Source organism: Cucumis sativus, chromosome 1 (assembly GCF_000004075.3).
Source record: "Cucumis sativus cultivar 9930 chromosome 1, Cucumber_9930_V3, whole genome shotgun sequence".
NCBI classification, from domain to species: Eukaryota; Viridiplantae; Streptophyta; class Magnoliopsida; order Cucurbitales; family Cucurbitaceae; genus Cucumis; species Cucumis sativus.
In genome coordinates this window covers 20977939-21003173 of record NC_026655.2, presented here as the reverse complement: position 1 = coordinate 21003173, position 25235 = coordinate 20977939, and the positions used below count along the sequence as shown (strand labels likewise).

At 31.6% G+C, this 25235-nt stretch overlaps 1 protein-coding gene across 1 annotated transcript; it reads left to right on the top strand.

The window, feature by feature from the left end:
• Window positions 1–10279: 10279 nt before the first annotated feature.
• Window positions 10280–14141, top strand: LOC101208432 (malonyl-CoA:anthocyanidin 5-O-glucoside-6''-O-malonyltransferase-like). Its single transcript, XM_011659706.2, has 2 exons — window positions 10280–10773; window positions 12886–14141. Exons 1-2 carry the CDS (start codon window positions 10333–10335, stop codon window positions 13807–13809), a joined length of 1365 nt encoding a protein of 454 aa, XP_011658008.2. The 5' UTR covers window positions 10280–10332; the 3' UTR covers window positions 13810–14141.
• The last annotated feature ends 11094 nt before the right edge of the window (window positions 14142–25235 follow it).

Here is a 25235-nt window from a genome sequence, read left to right as displayed (position 1 = left end):
AGACGATTAAATTTCTCAAAATAATGTCTAGAAGAGCAAATAGTTTTACAGAATGGGCAGCTAATTTAAGGATTAATTTTTTCTCAATGCAACCTCATGCAGATGATCTGAATAGGATTTTGAAGATGATATGTAGAGGACTTGGGCATTTTGATCGTTTTCATTAATTGCTTATTTTGCAATTAATGACAAATGAGAGTGTTCATTACATTTTGTTTGTTTTTTGTTTTAGTTTGATTTTTATTCTGTCAGGTTTATATTTTGTTTGGCTTTAATGTATTTGAATTCATTATTTAATAAATTTTCTCTCTCTCTTTCTCCCTTTCTCTTTGGTTTTTAAAGTTTTCAAAATCATCAAATGAAAACATCACTCGTCCTACTTCAATTCAACATCCTTACCATATGAGGCATAAAAATCGAATCATGGAAGAACAAGATAAAGACATGGATAAAATGAGATAAGAGATTAATAAGCTTGAGGAACAAGTTTCAAAAATACTGGAATTGCTTTCAATAAAAAAAAAGAGAAAGTCGTTGTAGATACAACACAATCAAGCAATCGAGTTCAAGACACCGATGATCCCATTTATCCTCCAAGATTTACCCATGCAATACTATATTGATATGAATTCGCTTTTTGCTATTCCACCTCCTATTCCAGAAATATAACAATTGGAAGCTCAGACTAAAATTCAAGACATGGGACAAAATGAGAACACTCCGGCTAAGCAAAAACTAGATGTTTTGGAAGAAAGGTTGCAAGCAATTGAAATGTTGAAGGGATTGACATTTATGAGAATATAGATGCAACACAATTGTGTTTGGTGCCAGATTTGATAATTCCAGCAAAGTTTAAAGTTCCTAAATTTAACAAATATGATGGATCATAGTGTCCAAGGAGTCATCTTATAATGTACTATAGAAAGATGGCAGCGCATATTGGTAATGATAAATTATTGATCCATTGTTTTCAGGACAATTTGATTGGTCCAATGACTCGATGGTATATTCAATTAGATAATGCACACATTCATGTTTGAAAGGACTTAGCTTATGCATTTCTAAAGCAATACAAACATGATATGAATATGGCACCAGATCGTTTAGACCTACAATGGATGGAGAAGAAGAGTTTAGAAAGTTCTAAAGAATATGCTCAATGATGGAGAGATATGGTTACAGAGGTTCAACCACCATTAACGGACAAAGAAATGACATCTATGTTTATGAGTACTTTGTGGGCTCTGTTTTATGATCAAAGGATTGGTAATACTACAACCAATTTTTCTGACATTATTGTTATTGGTGAAAGAATTGAATATGAGATAAAGCATAGGAGGTTAGTAGAGGCTTCAATTGAGTATGAGGATTTAAAGAAAGGAACAACATTTAAGAAGAAAGAAGGAGAGGTTCATGCAATTGGGTTTTCTAATTTAGGGAACCACAAATCGATTTTTGGCCAAAGAAAACATGACCAAAATTTCTCTTCATATATAAGCAATGTTTCTCATATCCCTTATAACAACTATGTACCAGCTCACTCTTTCTTTGGAACCCCAAAACCTGTTAACTCAAACTCTCATCGACCATTTGTATAAGGTCATGGTAGGAAGACCAACTCTGATACATGGCGATTTTGATTCAATTTCCATGACTTATACAGAGTTTTTACCCTAGCTAATTCAAAATCCATAGTTAGCTCTTATTCCAATGAATCATATACAACCTCCTTATCCAAAATAGTATGATTCAAATGCTAGATGTGATTATCATGCTGGTGGAGCATGACACTCAACTGAAAATTGTTTGGCCTTTAAAAGAAAGGTGCAATCTTTAATTAATGTTAGATGGTTAAGCTTCAAAAAAGTTGGTTGAAGCCGGATGTCAACAACAATCCACTGCCTAATCATGAAAATTCAAAGTGAACGTTGTAGATTGCCTTGTTGAAAAGTGTAAAAATAAAGTTCATGAGATAGTGACGTCTATGAAAACACTTTTTGAAGCAGGATATGTTAGTCAGGAATATTTAGACCCCAACATAAGAAATGAAGGATACGATGGAAACATACATTGTATATTTCATCAAAGAGTTGCAAGTCACGTTGTCTAACTGTGTTGTAAATTCAGATCTAAAGTACAACAACTTATGGATTCAAATATACTCATACAGAGGACAAGGAAATGATGAGATAAAAGACAATAAAATATGTGCATCAATGGATGAAGTTGCAAAAAAGGAAAAATCCTTTTTACCAAGGCCTTTGACGGTCTTTTATCAAGAAAGTCGTAATGAGTCAACTTCCTACAATCCTAAATAACCCACGATCCAGTACCGAGTCCTTTCAAGTTTAAGAATGTGAAAGCAGTGTCATGACGATATGATTTTCAAGTTGTCATTAATACAGGTCCTTCAGTTTATAATCTTACAGAAATCATCGAGATAACTCAAAGTGGAAGATGTTACAAACTAGATAATTTAATAGCTCCTTCAAGTAGTTTTATAATGGGGCAATAGAGGAAAAATTAGAGAAGAAATGTGAATGAACATTGCAAAGAGCAAGATGTAGAGATATCTATCAATAGCAAAAGATGTAGAATACAAGAAGCCTATTACGGATGAGGAAGCAAATAAATTCTTGAAAATAGTAAAACAAAGTATATAAGTATAAGATCATAGAGGAAATGCATCATACTCCAGCTCGAATTTCTTTATTATCTTTGTTTTTTAATTCAGAGTCTCATCGCAAAGTGCTATTAGATATTTTGAACAAGACACAAGTTGGACATGACATTTGAATGAAAAAGTTTAACAACATTATTGGAAACATTACGTCTTCAAATTTCATAGTCTTCACGGATGATGACTTTCCTCTTGAAGGTTTAAGTCATACAAAAGCATTGCATATTCAAGTTGAAGGGATAAAAGTCCATGACAACGGAGGATTTTACAAAATCATTCCTCAATTTAATTTGGAAATTCTAAAATATCAGTACATTGGCAAAATGATATAGAAACAAAATTTTTTATTAAGACTTAAAGGCTAAGTATGTTTTCTAATTATAGATTAGAGAGAGAAAAATTTACTTGTTTGACGTCTCTGAATCTACAAAATAAATCTCCAAATTGGGACACTATCCGTCGGTGACCTTCTTATCCTCTAGGATAAGATTGGTTTGTGAGAACCAATTGGTATGTGAAAAAATTTAGAGATTGTTTAGAGAAACTCTTTTACCAAAAAACAATTTTCCTTCGCATATTTATAACTCTCTTTTCTTCAGGGACTAGGAGATAATCTTGTGATTCTATTAATTTAAAAATTTTAAATCAATAAAAATTTTAAATCTATTAACTAATTAACCCTTAATCAATTAGTTAATAATTAATTATATCATATTTAATTAATATTTTATTTAAATCTTATTTAATGAATATCTCTCCGATATCTTATAGTTTTATATTATTTTAATTAAATAAAATAAAAATAACTATTAATTAATTAATAGCTAAATTAAATTTGAATCATATTCAAATATAAATTTATATCATAACAGATAATTTAATATGAATTCAATTCATATTAAATTAATATTTGAACTCATTCAAATATTTTATCATAAACTAATTTTGAATCATATCCAAAATTAAATTTATATAAAAAAATTTGACAACCTTTATATTATAATGTATCACTATACATTAAACTAATTTTCAAAGTAATTTTGAACATTTCAAATTACAACCAACATAAATAAATCTCATTACCCTTTAGAGGCTAGGGGATCTAATGAACCTATAGATCAGAAGCTACAACAATCTGAGATTAATTGGCTAAACTCATTAACTACATTAATCAATATTCGTTAACTGTGTGTACATTCCACCAAAGACTCATAGCTGAACTCTTCTCACTGTAGATATATTTCTGTGTCCACGGATATCGACCAATAACAGTAAGTTAGTTATTCACGAGTGTTTGTAATACCAGCTAGATCAACTTACCATTTGATCCTTGGGTTACCTCTAATATTTAAGTACATGTGCTTCTCTAATGAACAACATGTTTATGGTCCAACCAATAAACATAAATTTCTCTTGTATCATAGAGAGGGTAAGGTCATTTGTTCAAGTCCCAAAAACACCATTTAAGGGACCATCTACGTACCCTAAAGTAGAAAATGAGTGAATTTCATCTTGCGTAAATTATGTTTCCAACTCTCCACTCGATCTTGTCCCCAAAATAATAAGATTATTGAGTCGGAAATTTGGTCACTCTCATTTGTACAAAACAAAGAACAATCTCTCGCGAACAAGAGTTCATAATACACTCATGATTAAGACTAAGTTAACTAGGTCATCCTAATGAAATAGAAACCTAACTAGTAAACGGAGTTATAACTAGTGGTTACTATTTTATGGTCTGGTCTTATGCAAATCCGTTGCAAGATACCTTCACTTGCATATCAACTACACAAATGAAATCATTGCATTTGTATCAAATACAAAGTGAGTCGTATCCATAGTGTTACCAAGATAAGGTACCCAATCTTATCCTTATACTATAGACCCTTTAAGCTGATCTCGAACATTGATTTCTATATGTCTCTACATACTGTTCAAGACTCATCAAACATCTTAGGATGTTAGTTTATTGGATTTGGGTTATTAAGACAAAACTATTAATATAATCAATAATATTTATTGCAATTATAAAAATAACACTTTCTTAATAACGGTCAATGAGTTATATGTACAATCTACGAGTTTTAGGATATAAATTCCAACACAAGTAAAGTGCAAAGACTATGCAATAGCAAGAGTTTTAGTGGATAGTGGTTCATCTCTTAATGCAATGCCTAAATCTACACTATTCAAGCTTGCAATGGACATGTCACACATAAAATCAAGCACTATGGTTGTGAGAGCTTTTGATGGGTCACGTAGAGATGTAATGGGTGACATTGAATTACCAATCAAGTTTGACTTATGTACTTTCAATATAGTCTTTCAAGTAATGGAAATAACACATACTTACAGTTTTTTATTAGGACGTCCTTGGATTCACTCTGTAGGGGTGATGTCATCCACATTGCATCAAAATTGAAATTTATTGTTGAGTAGGTGATTTGTTTGATGGGAGAGGAAAATTTCTGATAACAAAATCGGTATCAACCCCATATGTTGAGGCGACAGAGGAAGCATTAGAATACTATTTTTGCTCTTTTAAAATTGTTCATGCAACTATAATGAAAGCAGCTATAAATGAAGTAATAAAGTCACATGGGCCTAAAGTGGAAGTTATGATCACTAGGGTGATGAGAAGTGGAAGATATTGTTTGAATCAAACTTAGAAACACTTCTAAACACATCGAGCAATGATGAGATGTTTGATTTGAGCTAAATGTCATTCGTATATGATAAGATTAGGCTTGAAGAAGAAAATAAGAAAAAGCGTTCGACAAAGCTAGAGATGAGGGAGTTTGATCCCAAGTCTAAAATTTATACCAACATTATATGATACTTTCAAGAGTGCTGGTATAAGTCACTCATCACATGATTCTGATTCAAAGTACTGTTTGTTAACAAAGATGGAGAGTTTCTCAATTACAACAATGACATAAGAAGCATCATTTGAAGGGGACACAGTCTATGCATGTCCACTTGATTTCGAGCTTAACAATTGAGATGTTGTAGATTTACCTACATTTTCAAGAGAATTGCAAGAGTAATGATTAAACATTTATTTGTCAAATTTCTTTAATTTTCGAGTGACTCTACCCAAGGTCATAGTACGATTTGGGGTGTGACAACCGTCTCTCTGTATATTATTTTATTTCGCAGCCTTCGTGCATATTATTTTATTTCACAGTTTTCGTGCAACTATTTCACACCTATATTATTTTACAACTATTTCACAACCTGTATTTCTCAATTTCACATTATATTGCTACTATTATTATTATTTATTTATTTATTTTCTAATATGAATATAAAAATTTAAATATGTAATGTTTTTTATGGGTTTTATAACTTAAATATCAAGAATATATGAAATTTCTATTTCTCGGGTTGAAATTTAATTAATAAGTTATCTTTAAAATTATAAACAATTTCATATTTTAAATGAGGCTAAGTATTGTTTTCTATGAATTTATTAATTTTATGTACATGAAATTTCTCATTAAACACTTATTATGAAGATTAAAATATTAAAGTTTGATATTTTAATATTCTTAAGGTGAATAATAATAAAATAAAATCATATTTTTACTTATTATGAAGATTAAAATATTAAAGTTTGATATTTTAATATTTTTAAGGTGAATAATAATAAAATAAAATCATATTTTGAAACAAAAAATAAACTTCATTTTTCTAATTGCTCTTATGACACTCATAATTATTAATTATTGCTTAGGTTTTATTTTTTTCGGTGTGAATTGAGAACCATGAGACATTTAAAAAGATAAATAAAAAAACCTTGTTTTGTGAACCATTTTAATTTAGTTTAAGAGATAAATTTTGGTAATCATTTTTATGGGTGCTGTAGGGTGCTAACACGTTCCTAAAGACTCCCGAACTTAAATCTCATGAATTTTAGACAATTTTTTTAAAAAAATTTTTAGATGACCAATCACACTTTAATATAGTTAGTGACGAATTCAAACCTATTTAATTATTAAAATTAAATAAATGAACATGTTAGCTACTCGACATTAAGACTACATCGCAACAAACAGTTTGAAAGAATTGTTAGAATCATTCTTCCAACAAAAATAATTAGAGAAGAAACACATTTTAGTATTAATTAGAGAGGAATTCCTTTTAATTAATTTATGTTTATCAAGGTGAAAGCACAATTAGGCTGCAAATATCCATAATCAAATAAATTAAGTTTATTATTGCAATTGATTTTGGTTACTTTTATTTGGAAGGTCTCTTTCACAAAGCTTGAAGATTTAAGTGGTGAATTTTTCTATCAAGGTTGAGAGGATTTTTCGATCTCTATTTCGATAACTTTATAAGCTAAGATAATGAAATTATTAATTTGTTGGCAAAAATTGTTAATTTAATTTGGTTACATAGGTGAAATTGTGGTTTTATCTGCCGTAGGAAACTTGTCATAACCAAATATAAGGGTTCTACTATTGGATCCTCAATTGAGGGTTAGATTATTGTATGATAATAGTAATACAATTATATGCGTAGTATGTGATATGTTTGTGATGGTCAATTATTATATAGCCTATCGTTACTAAAGCATACCAATTGGAATGGGCTAAAGTTGTAAAGAATAATTAATTGGATATGTTTAATGTGGGTTATATATATATAAGTTAAAGCTTTTGATAAATTAATTTTTGTATTAAAATTTGGATTCTTTTTCTTCTAGAAGTTTTTGAAAGATTAATTTGCGAAAATTTTCCCATTAGTCATTAAAGTTAAATTAAAGATAAATTAATTTCAAATCTAATTGGTAGATTTTTTTTAAGGCTTAATTGGAAACTTTTGTAGGAATTAATTTGTGAAAATTTTCCATCAACCTTAAATTGATTCAATCTTACTTAAGTTATTGGATAAGTTAAGTTGAAAAATTTTAGATGCTAGCTAGCCATTGGTAAATTTTATTAATTAAGGATATGAGAAAAAAAATTTACTATTTAGGATCTGTTTTAATATAATTGAAAAAAATTACTATCAGCAAAGGAATACTTTTAGCTAATATCAGGTAAGAGATTCTACTATTGAACCTTCGAACTAAATTTAAGACTCTGCACGTATTTTATGATTATGTATTGATAATAACTACAAATACATAACGAGATTTTGTTGTTGATAGTTGGTGTATTATGGTGATTATCGATGTTTTATGAATTGCATGATTATGAATTGCTATGACTGATGATTCATGTTGATTGTCACATGTTTTTGGACTATGATGTTTGTTAATTTTGGTTGTTAGGCTTTTACCCCACATGTATTGTGTTTCTACCTTTGGGGTCACTCACACGACTAGAGGCGTTCCTACGGGATCACTTGCACAACGTGTACCTAAATATCATATGCACGGTTAAGTATCAGTTGTATTGGGTTCAAATGGAGTCATTCGCACGACTAGAGGTGTGTTTTAACAGAATCACTTGCATGCCTAAGGGTGTTTTGACGAAATCACTCGCACAATTAGAGGTGTACCTATGGATCACTCGCACGACTAAAAGTGTTCCTACGGTACCACTTGCTCACGTGTGCTCCATGGGACAAACGATATTATTATTACCTTATGGGATCTCCTAATGAGAAGTTAATAGATCACTTAGAGGGGCCAATAGGTGGATCCGTTGCTGGCTATATTTTTATATACTCGCCATTTTTCTATTTTTAATATTTCAGGCAATGGTAGAGGATCTGAAAAGTTGGTCAACGACAGTAAGGGTCCATGACATGCCATATGGAAGGATTCAATTTTGCTTTCGCTTTTCATTTATTAATTTTTAGTCTTTTCGATTGTAAACATTTTATTTCTTTATTTATTTTCTTTAATTAGTTAAAATTAGCTCGAGTTTGTTTTCATGGAATTTTATAGATTTCGCTAAATTTTGTTTTATGAACAGTTGTTTGAAAATTATTTTAATAAAGATTTAGTTTTTCTCTTTACAAGAAAGTGCCAAAATTGATATTTATCTTTTAGGTAAGAACCTCAGCTTAATTTAAGAGTTTGAGTCATTACAAAATCCTTCTCTATGAGTTTTAAATACATAAATATCCTGAAGAAACAAATTAAGGTTCGATTTTGATAGATTTAATAAAAAAAAAATACAAACTATTGAGAATGATGAGGGAGCTAAAAGGGTATCGACCTCGCCTACCAACCATACAAGTATCATTTTCTAAAAAAAAATACAAACAATTTACACTGTGGCAAAAAAATCACTAAAAAACCCAAACTCATTACACTTTTGTCACAAAGTGTAAATAGTTTGTCCATTTTACTTTTCTTTTACAATTTCTCTTATTTAAACTCATTTGATAAAAGACCATTAATAATACACTTCAAAAGAGATGACTTTTAATATTACATTTGAAATGAATATTTAAAAGTATAATTTATAAAAGTTGTCAAAATATTTATATTTTATGACAAAAATCAGATGTAGTAGACATTTATATTGGAGAAATTATTTTAAATGACAAAATAGTTGAAAATACTTACAAAATATAGTAAAATTTAGATTATATCAATGATAGACACTAATAGACTTTTTTTGTCTTCAATACCAATAGTGATACATCTAAAATTCTGTTATATTTTATAAATATTTTGATTTATGTTGGTGTATTTTACAAATGATGATATTTTTGAAATTCTAGAAGATTTTCCTTCCAACTAGTGAAAAACAAAGATTAGCCAATTATTTCCCTAATAGTAGATTAGCCAATTATTTAACAAAAGTTTTATCCATTACCATTTTTTATATATAAATTAAAGCTTAAATTACAAATTTAACCCTGCAACTTGAAAAGGAAAAATGATAAGACATGAAGATTTTAATTATACCAAGATAGAGTAAATTTGGAATTTATACCGAATTGAGATTGACTTTGGTATATTTAATGCATTTCTCACCATGTGAATATCATTCTTTAAATGGTTTTACTTTTTCAAACAATAATTGAATGCATTTCTCTTATATTTAATGAATAATCGTACACTAGTTAATATGTGATATATAAAGACAATTAAATATGAATTGAAATTGAAAGGACAGGTATAATATTACATTTGAAATACGTATTTTAAAAGTATAATTTATAAAAATCGACTAAATATTTATATTTTATAATAAAAATCAGATGTAATAGACATTTACGTTAGACAAAACTCTTGAAAATATTTACAAAATTCAGTAAAATTTTAAATTTTATCGTTTGATTTCGATGGATTTAAAATTTTGCTATATTTTTATAAAAGTTTTAATTTGTATTCTATATTTGAAAATACACCTATATGTTATAAAAAATTATTTTAAATAATAAAAATTCTAAAAAAATTTAGAAAAATTAGAATCTATTAGTATTTGTACTAGAAAGAGTAAAAATATTTTTGGTTTATTCGTTCATAATGATATATACAGGCTACAGGCTACAGGCTACAGGCTAGAGCGATATTTTTGAAATTCTAGAAGACTTTCCATTTCATAATTTCAAGGAGTAAAAAAGACGAAAGCCAATACGTCATGATTTGTTTGTTGTTTTCAACGTTTTTGGACCTTTAAAAGACCCCAAAGATTTGAAAGGATCCAACCCATTATCTTCTCACTTTTCTATTATTTCCGATGGCTAACTTTCCTTCTCTGAAAGTAATTGAGGTCTCCAAAGTCTCCCCTCCTCCCACAGCGGCAGCGCCCATATCTCTTCCCCTCACTTTCTTTGATTTGTTCTGGTTAAGGTTTTATCCAATTCAACGTCTTTTTTTCTACGAATTTCCATCCAATCAGATCTCGTCTTACGATGTCATTGTTTCGAAGCTCAAGAGCTCTCTTTCTCTCGCTCTTTGTCACCATCTTCCTTTGGCTGGCAACCTCGTTTGGCCATCGCAATCCGATGTACCTGTCATTGAATTTGTAGAAGGTAATGGGGTTTCCATGACGGTGGCGGAGTCCGACGATGATTTTGATCATCTTTCTGGTAACGGATTTCGAGAAGTTTCGGATTTTCATCCTCTTGTTCCTGTATTGACAGTCTCTCATGATCGTGCTGCAGTTATTGCTATTCAGGTTCTTAACCACTAATTCTTAAGTAGGCGATAATAGAGTATCAGTTTGCATCCGTGTAGATATTTCCAATATGTGAACTAGTGGCGGATCTATAAATTTTATACAGGGAGCACCGAGCACAGTAAAATAAACACGGTTTAAAAGATATCTCAACGTTTCAGAAATTGTAGTAATAAAGAAAGACTGGAAATAGGTTAAGATTTTTTTCGAGATCAGTTTTTTTCTCTTTTTAAAATATTATCTCTCTTTTAAATCAAATTATTTTCCTTCTAAGAAATCAAATTATCTCCCTTTTAGAAAATCATTCAAATTTAGAAATAAATCGGATATTTGAGGAAATAAAATTATTGATGATTGAGAAAAGAAAATTAGTGATGTTTTGAATAAAATTTATTTTATGAAAATCTAGAAAGAAATTTAATTTTTGAGGAAAGAAAATTATTGATATTTGGAATAAAATCTATTTTGTAAAAATAATTGTAACAGACAAGATTTAGGGGCACAACCATTATAGCATAAGCAGAATTTAGGTCAAATAAAGTTAATATATATTGTAATCTAATCCTTCAAAATTAATATTAAAATAAAAAATCGATAATGTGAGGGGCAGGTGCCTATAATAAATTCGTTCTTAATGTGAATTATATCCTTCTAAAATTTAGATATGTTTAGTTATTCGAAAATAATAGATTACTTATTTTATTTAATAATTTATTATTTTTATATTTTGGGTTGTTTTTATAAGTTTTTAAAAAATGTTTGTAGAAATTTATGTATACCTTGTGAATAAGGTATCTCTAAGAACAAAATGGATGAGAATAAGTCCTTCGGAAATTAAAGATGTTTGAAAATTTATGAAATTAATCATAAAAAGTCTTAGAAAAATGATGGTAAATGACATAATCTAAATAAAATTTACTGTATTTTATAAAAGCTTTTGTTTTTTTGCCTTTTATCTGAAAACAATAAATCATGCATATTGCCAAATAAATAAAGAACAATTATACTTACGTTTAGGTTAATTTTGGTAAGAAAACACCAAAAGATTTTAAGATGCAGTAAAATATTTTTAAAATTTTGAGATTTTGTGTTCAATATTGCAGATAATTATCACTTTATTTCTTTCTTTATTTTCTCTTTCTTTCTTCTGCAACAAGAAATTGTTGGAATTAATAATAAGAACAATCAATCGTAGACAATCACTATATATTCAATTTAGATAGGTTGATATAGCGGAATATCACAATATTTAAGTTTTTCTATTGCCTTTTTCTTATTTTGTTTTCCCACCTTATATTTTCTTCTTCATCACTTTCATTTGATGTTTTATTATCTTTGTTTTTCATCTTCAGCTAGTTCTTCTTCTTGTTCATCTGTTTCAATTTTAACAAAAAGAAAAAAAGGTTTCTAATTTCTTCCCCCTGTTTGTTTCTACGAAGTTAGTTGAAATTTTTACTTTTTGTTTGCTTATAAGATAGCTTTTTTTTCTTTTCTTTCTAAAAAATTTCTTGACATTATTCACTAACCAAAAATGCTAAATTAAAAATTTTTAAAGGACTAAATTGAAAGGAAAAAACATACGTACTGCATTTAAGTCACTTAAATGCATGGTTAAGAACCAAACCTTATTTAATTAAGATTAGTTATAACAATTATTATAAAGAATATAACTTTTATAGCTAAATAAGTAAATGTATAACAACCATGCGTTAAAGTTGAATTATACAGGTATTGTAAAATATTTATCAATGATAGACATTCTCGTTATAAATTTCTCCATTAGTAATACATTATTTCTTTCATTGATAGAATATTACTAGTAATAGACTTGTAATATCTCTAAAATATCACTAATAGCTAGATAGATTATAAAATCCAAATATAGATCTTGGAATACTTGCAATTGTACCAATCACTTAATTATTTATGTTTCCAATATTAGTAATAGACTATTATTAATAGACGACTATTATTAATTGATTAGTGATTGGTTATTTCAACGTTTTGCTATATATATAACTTTGGATTGTATTATATTTGTAAACACTTTAAATTTGATTGCTATAGTTGGAAGGTAACAATTAATTAATTATTTATATTCTCAATATATAGGTAACCAAATTTCAAAACAAAGGTTTTTCGATTGGAATAACCAATCACCATGCAATCTTCGATGGAAGAAGCTCAACTTCATTTATCAAATCATGGGCTCAAATTTGCATGGAAGAATCCTCTGTACCAACCCCCAAACAAGTGCCATTATATAATAGGTCAGTTATAAATGATCCAAAAGATCTTGCAAAAATCTATGCAAAAGCATGGAAAGATGCGGAAGGACCCAACAACAAAAGCCTAAACCTTAAATTCCCCCAAACAAAACATGGTTTAGTTAGAAGCACTTTAGAATTCACACACCAAAACATTCAAAAGCTAAAGGAATGGATCTTGAACAAGAAGATCGAAAATGAAAAGTTTGATTCTTCTTCTCACATATCTACATTTGCAATAGCAACAGCTTATCTTTGTGTTTGTACAGCCAAATTAGAAGGTTTAAAAGAAGGGAAATTATGGTTTGTGTTTGCAGCTGATGCAAGAACTCGTTTAAAGCCACAAGTGCCATTGAATTACTTTGGAAATTGTGTGGTTGCTGGGTTTGTTGGTCTTGAAAGGTCTGAACTTTTGAGTGAAAATGGAATAATTTTGGCTTGTGATGAGATTTCAAAAGCTATTAGAAATTTGGATGATGGACCTTTAAATGGGTGTGAGAGTTGGGGGTCAAGGATGAGCCAAGAAGTGACAAATGATTATTTAAAAATGCAAGGCATATCTCTAGCTGGTTCACCAAGATTTGGAGTTTATAATATTGATTTTGGATTAGGAAAGCCAAAGAAAGTGGAGATTGTGTCAGCAGAATCGCCATATGTTTTTTCTTTGACTGAGAGTAGAAATAGTGATGTGGTAATGGAGATTGGTGTTGTTAAGAAAAGGGATGAAATAGAAGCTTTTGTTGGTATATTTAATCAAGGCTTTGAATAATCTATTTGAAATGATCATCATTGGGATTGTTTTAAAAAAAATTGTTGGCGTTTGGAGTTTTGCTACATTTTTAATAATGATGTTTAATTTAATAGGTTAAAAGTAGTATTCCATTTGTTTGGATGTGTGGTTTATACGACTTCTTGTGTAGTTTACAAGCGTTGTTTCATTTTAGTCATGGTACTTTTGTGTATGTCTATTTAATTTTTCAATAGATTTATACTTAGTTGCTTTATTGTTAATTTGTTTGTAGTTAAGCACTATAAACATTTTGGTTTTGGAAGTTAAGCGTGTAAACCCTAATTTTATTAAGAACGTTCTTTTTCTTATTACATCTATTTTCTGTCAATATTTTAAACGATCTAAAAATAGTTAATTTAAAAAATATAGAATTTAACCAAAGACTTAAATGTTTCAATAAGAAAAAGATGACAATCATATTAAGAAAAAAAGAGTAGAAAGCCTAACTTAAAGACATGTTCAGTTTAGAGAAAAGCAATAAATTAATGGCAATGGTCTAAACAGTCAGACCCCTTTTGACGATTAAATTTGTTTTTGGGTTGTCGTCTATGTCTTGTAATCACAATAATGAAATTTTGGACTCACTTTCACATTTTGTCTAAATTATTTTTCCCTATGTTTTGTGGTACTCAATGAAACAATAGTGCTACGAAACACACATAATGTAAATAACGTCAACAACCTAAAAACACACGTCGTTGTAAGGTTGTCGACATTGTGACTATTCACTACAAGAGTGTGTGGTACCTTAACAAGGGTCTATATATCATAACACTTTCGTGAGTTAGTCCAAATTGTATGAGCAATCAAAGCCACGGAGGGAAAGAAAACCTAAGTAAGTTGCAACAATAAATGATTTAATTTGAAGGTGTGGCTTACAGGAATGTGTGTGAAGAATTGCTAGAATCATTCTTCCAACAAATATATAAGTGGAAAAGAAACACATTTTAGTATTAAGAGAGGAATTCCTTTTAATTTATGTTTTGAAACAATCAGATAAAACACTTCATTTTGGAATGATTTTATACAAAGGTCTCAAAATCTTATTTATTATTTTTATTAACAAGATTTCTATATTTTTATTGACCGATTTGTCCCTAGCATATGTTCAAATCTTCTTTATATTTTTAAAAATATCTATAATAAAGAGTATTTTTAAAAATAATAAAATAAATTAAAATATTTACGAGCTATAGCAAAATTTTGGATTCTATCACTATAGCATACCAATGACTATTAGTGATAAAATTTGCTATAGGTTGTAAATATTTTGTAATATCTACTACTTTTAAAAATTCCCCTATAATATATTGTCATAATTATTTTATTTCACATTTATTATTTATCTTATAACTTACCTATTTTATTTCACATCATCGGGGCATCTAATTTACTGTCTCTCCGTCTAGCTTCCAGTTCACTTTCCAATATCTCTCTTCCTTTGATCTCTTTCTATCCTATACTTCTTATTTAATTCATTTACTTCAAGTTTTTCGATGAGTGCATATTTGTTTCATATTATTAATTATGTTTATGTGACATCTTGACATATAGTATACCGATTTAATTTTTCGTTGAAGATTTTTATCAATAAAAATTACAATGAAAAAAAATATATATTTGTAATTTTCTTTTGTTTTGCATTGTTTTCATATATACCACCAAATTTAATTTACTAATTCATGATTTATAATCATTAGATTACATCAATGAATTATAGTATACAGTTAGTCAAGTATATAAAGCACATCATTTTCCTTTCATATTTAAATAATATTGTATAGTGATCATTATATACCCTTGCATATTTAAAATAATATTATATAGTGATATATATATATATATATATATATATATATATATATATATATATATATATATATATATATATATATATATATATATATATTATATATATATATTTCTTTATTTCTTATCAGGTATGGTCAAAATTGCACTATATTATGATGGTTTTTTCAACGAGAAATTTTAGTGAATGAACATGTGTTTTCAAGACTTATATCTTCTATCCAAGTTAGGCAGTTATATTGATAATGGATAATCTTGATATATACCTTTTCTTAAGTTTTATAGAATGTCTTAAGAAAGACTTGCCTATTATCAACGATAGCGATATTAAATAGACACTACAACAAAAATGGTTTATGATGACAATTATTTTCTATTGTGAACAAAATTTATGACAGTTAGTTACAATCATAGTATCGCTTGTTGTGGAAAGTCTATCCATGACAGTTTTCAAAAACTGTCACATTGAGTTTTTTCATAACAGAAAATAAATGTTATTATTTTTTATTCTATGACAACAAATAACTGTCATATCTTATTTTATGACAACAAATAATTGTTATCATTTGCTTATTAACGACAGTTACAAAAATGTCGCAAATTCGTTTATTATGACAGTTTTTATATGTTAAGGATATGCCAAATCATGATAGTTTTAATAAAAATAAGTGTCATTTTTTCAATATTTACGACAGTTAAAAAAATGTCACAAATTGGTATATTATGACAATTTTTTACTGTCAAGAATATGTCAATCGTAATAGTTTTTTATAAAAGCAAATGTCATTGTTTCGCTATTGACGACAATTATAAAATGCTATGAATTTGTATATTATGACATTTTTTTCCTTATCAAATATAGGTCAATCGTGACAGTTTTTTTATAAAATTAAATTGTCATTGTTTTAATATTGACAACAATTACAAAATGTCATGAATTCGTATATTATGATATTTTTTCCTGTTATATATTCTTCAATTACTACAGTTTTTCACTGTTCTTCTTGTTGCTATTCTATTACACTAACCATTTCAATGACAATAATGTTCTAATACACCACACTCATATGGAAACAAAAAATCGACACTTTAATATATATACGCTATAATACATTTTGTAATATTCGTACACCCACTAAAAGGTAGTTTACATAAAAAAAGAATAAACATTAAGATCTTTAGGTACCAACAAGCTTAACATCAGTACATTGGAACCAAGATTTTTCTACCAACCATACAAAAAGTCCTATCTTAATCAATTGTTCCATGTTGGCTTCACTGCTCCAATAGATTCTTCCAAACCTAGTAAGAAAAGAAAATCTCATTTTAGAGTAAGAACATCATCTAAAAGAAGGTTCTATTTAAAGTTAATTAATACACAGAAGAGAACAACAACCATAGCTTCAATTATAACATTTCTAATCAAGTTTGAAACAATTTACAAGTACATCAAAAACAATAGTGAAATAATAGGAGAATAACTAAAGTGCTGAAACTTGTAAAGCGGTAAGTTACAAATTTTGCAAAATAATATGTATATACAGTCAAGAGGGCTCGAAACAATAATGTAAACTGTCAAGAGGGCTAGAATGCCCTTGATTCCCCCTCCCCTAAATGATTAATTAACTCAATTTGAGGGCTGAAAATTGACCCATGTAATCTGTCCAATTCCAGCCCCCCAATTCCCCCTCTGCCTTCAATTCCTCCATCCTCCCCTGCCCTAACTAAAAAACCAAATCTATTTTATTTTTTAAATGAAGAAATCAATAGGTATGGAAGCATGGTAGAGTTGAAAATACAGAAGATGAAGTTGCAAATACATTTAGGGCTGAAAATTGACCCATGTAAATTGTCCAATTCCAACCCCACCCCGGCACAATTGGATATAAAGCAACAAAATATATTCAAATTTTAAAATTACAAATAACGCTCTCCTAACTAAAACATAACTATATCCTCTAAATTAAACAAAATTTAATTTGCAAACTCATCAGCATGAAACAAGATGCACAATTCTTATGAAAAAAATGAACTTATAGAAAATAAAAAATAAAAAATGAAGTAGATTCAAATTATAAAATTACAAATAACATACCAAGGTAGAATTCCAAACAATTGTGCATTGCGAGATTGACAAACTTGTGAGTGATTGAGAGGGGGTCGAATTGCGGCCCTATGAAAAAAAAAGAAATGCACGTACATTCATATTCGTCTAAGTTTAGTTCTCAGTTGGGAACATATATATAAATGTGATACAAGAATTATGAACTTACCTCTATGCTCCTTTAGTTTGTTAAAAAATATGGTTTAAACATTTATATATATGTCTTTCATGTTCAACAAAATTATATCCACCAAAAAAAATCGACAAAATACTTCAAAAAGTTTACAAAAAAATCTGATGCTAAGCACGATATAGTACATGCTTAGATAGAAACACTGCCCATTTCGATCTAACTTTAGCGATGTCACCTTGAGAGTATGTACGAGGTAAATTTTTCATATGTGGACAATAAAGTGGTTGTACATGAGTTGATTCAAAATAAATGACATGATGATATTTTTAAAATTGGTATACTTACAATATCTACAATAGAAGTACTCCTTGATAAAATTATGTTACACATGAACCGGATGACATAGTACTCGCATTCTACTACGCCTGATTGTTTGGGACACTGTGGATGCACATACAACAATATACATATATGTTAAAAGTAATAACTAATTTACAAATTTACATACATTCACGACCTTCCAGTTTGATTTTTCTTTGTTCGATATATTGAATGACCTATAAAATAATATAGAATTGTTACTTAATTAAAGTTGTTGCATACAAGAAAAAATAAATTAACGATATAAGTATGTCATACATTTCAAGTATTTCAAACATGTCTTTTTCAATCCGGTTCTTCAAAGGGTCTTTATGGTAACAAATATATGCTATTGCAACAAAATTTTATAACATTGTAAAAACGCTATGAAAAAGTCACGAACTTTCAATAACGTGGACTACGACTTTGTTCCGAAAATGTTATCGAAAATCTACAATAACATTTTTTTTATGCTATCGTAACCAAAATTTCTTGTAGTGTCCTTAATTATTTTGTATTTTTCTCTTCATTCTATATTAAAACTTTCTTTATTTTACAAATTTCATCTGTTTTTGTTGTTGTGTTGTTATTTATCATTTTCATTTAGTACTTAATGCAAATTACCTTTTTTTTTTCCTTTTTAATTCAATCTATAAAATTCGTCAGTTAACTCCGGACACCACCCCAAGTGACCATTGTCAGCCGACCAATAGGTGTCATTTCCAACAACTCTGTCGGCAAACTTTCGACCACCAACACTAGCAACCGCCGAACCTTGAAAAATTAATTAAAATAAAATTTTGAATTATTTTTTTCCGAGTCATTCCCTTTTGACTTAATTACAACAATACTTTTTAAAATACATTCTCATTCTTCTATTTTTTTCTTTTGGAGTTTTTTTTTAATAATAATTATTACTAGATCAAGTTTTTTTAATTATCTTTTTTCTCTTTTTTATTTAAAATTAATCTTTCCGAGATAGTTTTTATTTTGTTATATTTTTTCTAGGTGAAAATGGATGACCTAACTATTATGATTTCATATATAAATCGAATGTTAATACAAAAATGACTAAATGTAACTCTATTAAAAAATTGATACATGTTAAAATTTAGGATGTATAATTAAAAAAAAAACTAAATAGACTGGCTAAACCCGTGAATTCAAAACCAGCACACCAAATACAAGCATATAAAAGACCCAAAATTTTAAATTATGCACCCTAAATACATGCATTTGTAATTTTCAAACATCAGAACCTCGTTAGATTAGGCCACTGACATTTAATTCTCAAGCATTTGTTTCCAAATATACTCGCCAAAACGCCCCCAAAAACTTCCATATAGTTTGCTATTATTGAGTTGATTTCTATTAGATTAATACATCAACGTTAATTGTAATATTAAATGGGTCAAATAAGACTTGTTTCTCACTAAAAACATTCTAGGAAAAAGTGCTTAGACATAAGCAAGGCAAAACATTTGGAGCCTTTAGATTATGTTTGTATTCACCTAAGTTCTCATTAACTATACATATAGGTTTAATGACTGAGATTATATAATTAAAATGAAAGAAAATATTAATAAAAAAAATTCTAGTTGATTTTAGGAGAATTCAAAAGCTGCTTAAGATTTTGATTTTAAAGTAGGCATGGAATTAAGGTGTTTTTAAAATTGATTTTAATTAAATATGTTTTACCAAATGCAAAAAATGATGGCTTCTATTTTTCCAAAAGCAATTCCCAATACATATGCTTAGATTTCTAAAGATACTTCATAGACTTAGAGGGACTTAGATGGTCCAATAGGTGTTGAATCGGCCAGTCTACCATATTTTAAAAGTTAAGTGGAAGTTCCAATTGCATGATAGATAGATGATACTCTTTATTAACCAAAACCAAAAGTGTTGTGCACATATTTGTATCCCTTCTTTATTTTCATCTTCTTTTTTTTTTTTCACAAAATCCACCATTTGATACCAACTACTGTTCTTTTGTTCCTCTTACAGTTTTGCATTCTGGAGGAAAATCTTGTTCAGTTTATAGTTTTGTTACAACCATTCCTTTGGGTTCTTGTTTGTGATACTTGTTGATAGGGTGAACTTGCATTGAAATCCACTTTTATCTCAATCTTCTTCCATACCAAGTCTCTGGCTGTACATATTGAGATAACAGTTGTGAAAGTATATTCTGAAGAATATTCTCTTGATTGTATTTGATTGACCAAAGGGAGTGTATTTATACAAGGGTAATTACCCAAATAAACTAAGCCTACTTTATTTACATTAATATCATTACCCAAAATAACTAAGCCTACTTTATTTACATTAATACCCTCCCTCAAACTCAAGGTGGTAGAGTAGCGATCAACTTGAGTTTGGTAAGTAAGTGACAAAATCGATTAGATGGCAAGGCTTTGGTGAAGATATCCGCAGGTTGTTCAATAGTAGAAACAGAACGTAAGAGGAGGGTGTTGCTTAAGAGGTGGTGACGAACAAAGTGACAGTCATTTTCAATGTGTTTTGTACGTTCATGAAACACATCATTGTGAGCAATCTGAATGGCACTACGATTGTCACAATGGAGGAGGGTAGGACCCTGTTGAGGGACACTCATATCGGCAAGGAGCCACCGAAGCCATATAAGTTCAGCTGTAGCATCAGCCAGAGCACGATATTCAGATTCCGTACTGGAACGAGATATAACACTTTGTTTCTTACTACGCCATGAGATGAGAGAATCACCTAAGTAAAAACAGTATCCTGTAGTGGATCGTCGATCAGTAGGATCCCCCGCCCAATCAGCATCAGAATATCCCGACAACACAAGGGAAGACTGAGATGAGAATTGAAGACCATGTCCCAAGGTGCCTTTGACATAGCGAAGTATGCGTAGAACAGCAGTGAAATGAATTGTTCGAGGAGCAGCCATAAATTGACTGACAATATGAACAGCATATGCAATATCTGGGCGAGTTACTGTTAGGTATATAAGACTGCCAACAAGTTGCCGATACAAGCTTGCATCGTCAAGAGGAACACCATCAAACGGAGTTAGATGGACATGAGGATCTAACGGTGTTGAAGATGTGGTGGAGTCTGTAATTCCTGAGCGTGCTATTAGATCAGATGCATATTTCGCTTGAGATAACAGATAACCATCTGAACGGTGAGAGACTTCAAGACCGAGAAAGTAATTGAGAGATCCAAGGTCTTTCATCTCAAAATGTTGACCAAGATATTGTTGTAGGTCGGATATGGCCTGTTGATCATTACCAGTAATAATCATATCATCAACATAAAGAAGGAGAAGAACAATACCATGAGTTGTCTGTCGTGTAAAAAGGGCATTGTCGTGAGAGCTGGAGGTAAATCCAAGTTGAGTAATGGTGGAGCTAAACGTGGCAAACCAAGCTCGTGGAGCCTGTTTTAGACCGTATAGAGCGCGACGAAGGAGACACACCTTGTTGGGAGGAGGAGAAGTTCCCTGAGGTGGCTTCATATACACTTCTTCAGATAGGTTGCCGTTAAGAAATGCATTTTTGACATCCATCTGAAAAAGAGGCCACTGTTTGGCAGCAGCAACAGCTAACAAGCTGCGAACAGATGTCATCCGGGCAACAGGGGCAAATGTTTCTTCATAGTCAATCCCATATTCTTGTGAGTATCCTTTTGCAACAAGCCGAGCTTTATAACGTTCAATAGTTCCATCAGAGTGAGTTTTGATTTTGTAAATCCATTTGCAACCAATGGGTCTTTTACCGGGAGGTAAATCAACATAGTCCCAAGTGTGCGTCTTTTCAAGAGCCTGTAATTCTTCATCCATTGCTTTCTGCCATACTGGGTTAATACTGGCCTCTTGATAAGAGGTGGGTTCAACAAGGGAAACAATGGTAGAAAAACAATGGTAATCAGTGAGATGAGGGGGAGGTTCTCTTACCCTGGTAGAGCGACGAAGAGGAGTAGCAGGTGGCGATTCAGGAACATCATCGGAGACAGACGGTGGATCCAGATTTGCAGTAGCAGGTGAAGATTGTGCAAGCTCAGTATCCAAGGTGGGTTCAGAGAGAGGAAAAAGGTCAACAGATGTGTTTGTAAAGAAAGATTGAGGACTAGAGAAGGAGGTGTGGAAGGAGGACAAACGAGAGAACATAGTGTGTTCCCAAAAAGTGACATGCCGAGATATCCGGAGTCGGTTGGAAAGAGGGTCCCAACAACGAAATCCTTTGTGTTCGGTGCCATAGCCAAGGAAGCAACAGAGACGGGCACGTGGTTCAAGTTTATTGTGTTCATGAGGATGTAACAGAACGAAGCAGGCACTACCAAAAACTTTGAGTTTAGAATAGTCGGGAGAAATACCATATAGTTTTTCGAACGGAGAGGTATTTTGAAGGACAGAGGAAGGGAGACGATTGATTGTATATACTGATGTAAGGGCAGCTTCACCCCAGAATTTTTCTGGACAAGAGGCAGAAAGAAGGAGGGCACGTACTGAGTCAAGAATGTGACGATGTTTGCGCTCAGCACGTCCATTTTGTTGAGAGGTATGAGGGCAAGAGCGCTGAACAATAGTGCCCTGTTGGGAAAGAAAAGAAAGAAGGATGGAATCTTTATATTCCAAAGCATTATCAGTGCGAAGAATTTTGATGGGAGAGGAAAATTGAGTGCGAATCATGTTAGCAAACTCAATATATGTGCGAGATAATTCAGAACGATGTTTTAGAAAGTAAATCCATGTAAATCGAGAGTAGTCATCAATGAATAAAACATAGTAGCGATAACCATGAACAGTAGTAATTGGGGCAGGACCCCAAATATCAGAATGCACTAAATCAAAAGGTTTATCACAATTAGAGATGGATTGAGAAAAAGATAAGGCAGGTTGTTTAGCAAGTTTGCAATTCAAACAATTAAAAGGAACAAATTTAGTAAGATTAGTCAAATTGTTAACAGAAATTAAATGACGAAGTTTTTCAGAGGAAGCATGACCAAGACGAAGATGCCACTGATATGTGTCAGAATCAGTGACCGAAGCAGAGATGGAAGAAGGAGATGAAATCCGAAGTGATGTGAGCTCAAACAATCTTCCCACTTTGCGACCCGTTCCAATCGTCTGTCCCGTCTGCGGATCCTGAACCTGACAACCATTGGGAGAAAATGAAACATTTAAGCCCAGATCACATAATTGACCAACAGACACTAGATTAAAGGTCAGGTTAGGAACACAGTAAGTATGGGGAAGATGTACACTGGGAGTATCAATGGTACCAGTATGAGAGATGTTCATACAATTACCATCAGCAGCATAAATAGGAGGTAAAGATTTTGTAGGGCTAGACGTAGACATAAGAGAAGAGTCAGAGGTCATATGATTACAACAGGCAGAATCAAGAAGCCATCGATTACCTGATGAAACAGCCAGAGCGGAGGATGATGAAATTAGTTGATTCAATAAGCTCTGAAGATCACTTATCTGAATGAGGGATGAATCATCCGAGGTCGCAGCAACAACAGATGAGGAACCATGTTTGGTAAAAATTTTCTCTTTTGTGGAAGTGCTAGGAGGTCGGGGTGGTCTGGTAGGGCAGTTATCCAGAATGTGGCCATGTTTATGGCAGTACCTGCACTCTATTTTAGGACAGTTACTAAATTTGTGACCAGAGAGCTTACAATTCTTACAAAACATATTTGCGGCTCTGTTGGGAGTGTATGTGCTAGCAAGGACAACATCAGATTGTTTAGTAGAGTTGATGCCAAGACGCTTTTCTTCAAACAGAATTTCTTGAATAGCTGCATCTAATGAGGGTAAGGGATTCCGGTGTAGTAAAGCAGCTCTAACAGATTCATATTCTGGACGTAATCCCATAAGGACTTTAATAAGGCGAAGATGATCTTTGCTGATGTTCGCTTGGTCAAGTTGAGTCCAAATGGGTTGAAGAACTGTCAAATATTCATTAACAGACTGACCATAATCTTGATTTAGATTTACAAGTGTACTGTGCAGTTGGTAATAATGGGCTAAACCAATAGACTTGAAGCGTGTAGACAAAAAATCCCATAATATTTTAGCATCATCAAAGGCATCAAACTGTGCATGTATAGCGGGAATAGAGGTGTTACCAAGCCAGGTGATAATTTGATGATTTTTACTGTCCCAATCTTCGAGACGTTCAATGAATGTGTTATCCCCTTCCTTTGCAGTTGGTTTGGTGATGTCGCCAGTTACAATGCGCCATAGTTTTCTTCCAATAAGAAAACTTTTCATTTGATTTGCCCATGTGATATAATTTGTACCATCAAGTATGGTAGAAATGGGTCTAAAGATATGGTCTCTCTCCATTTTGATTTGGGGTTAACAATGCGGATTTTCGGCCGAGTTTTGACTGATTCGTGACTGCAGTTGAGGGGTGCACGGCTGGGAACGGAGACAAACAAAAAAAAACTTGAAGACAAACGGCTGAAAGATTCGTCAGATCTGAAGACAAACGGCTGAAGGATTCGTCAGATCTGGTGGGCGGCGTCGGACGGTAGACGTCGTCTTGCACTCACGGCTGGAAGGGAAGTCGCGTGCGGTTACTGGTTCACGCGGCGGCCTTGGCTTCAACGGAGACAGAACCGGTTGAGACGGCTGGACAGCAGCGGAAGAGCAATGGCGGCAGCGGCGGAAGGCCTTGCGGTACAGGTTCACGCGGCGACCTTGGCTTCAACGGAGACAGAACCGGTTGAGACGGCTGGACAGCGGCGGAAGAGCAATGGCGGCAGCGGCGGAAGGTCTTGCGGTACAGATCTGGACGGCGGCCGCAAGGTGACGCGTACGGCTGCCTCGCGGATGGAGACGAATCGGAGCGGAAACGGCGCGGCTGCCTCGCGGATGGAGACGAATCGGAGCGGAAACGGCGCGGCTGCCTCGGATGGAGACGAATCGGAGCGGAAACGGCCACCTGCGATGCCGAGGCTGCTGCTGATCGGCGCGACGCCGATGTTGTGGCTGGAGACAGATCG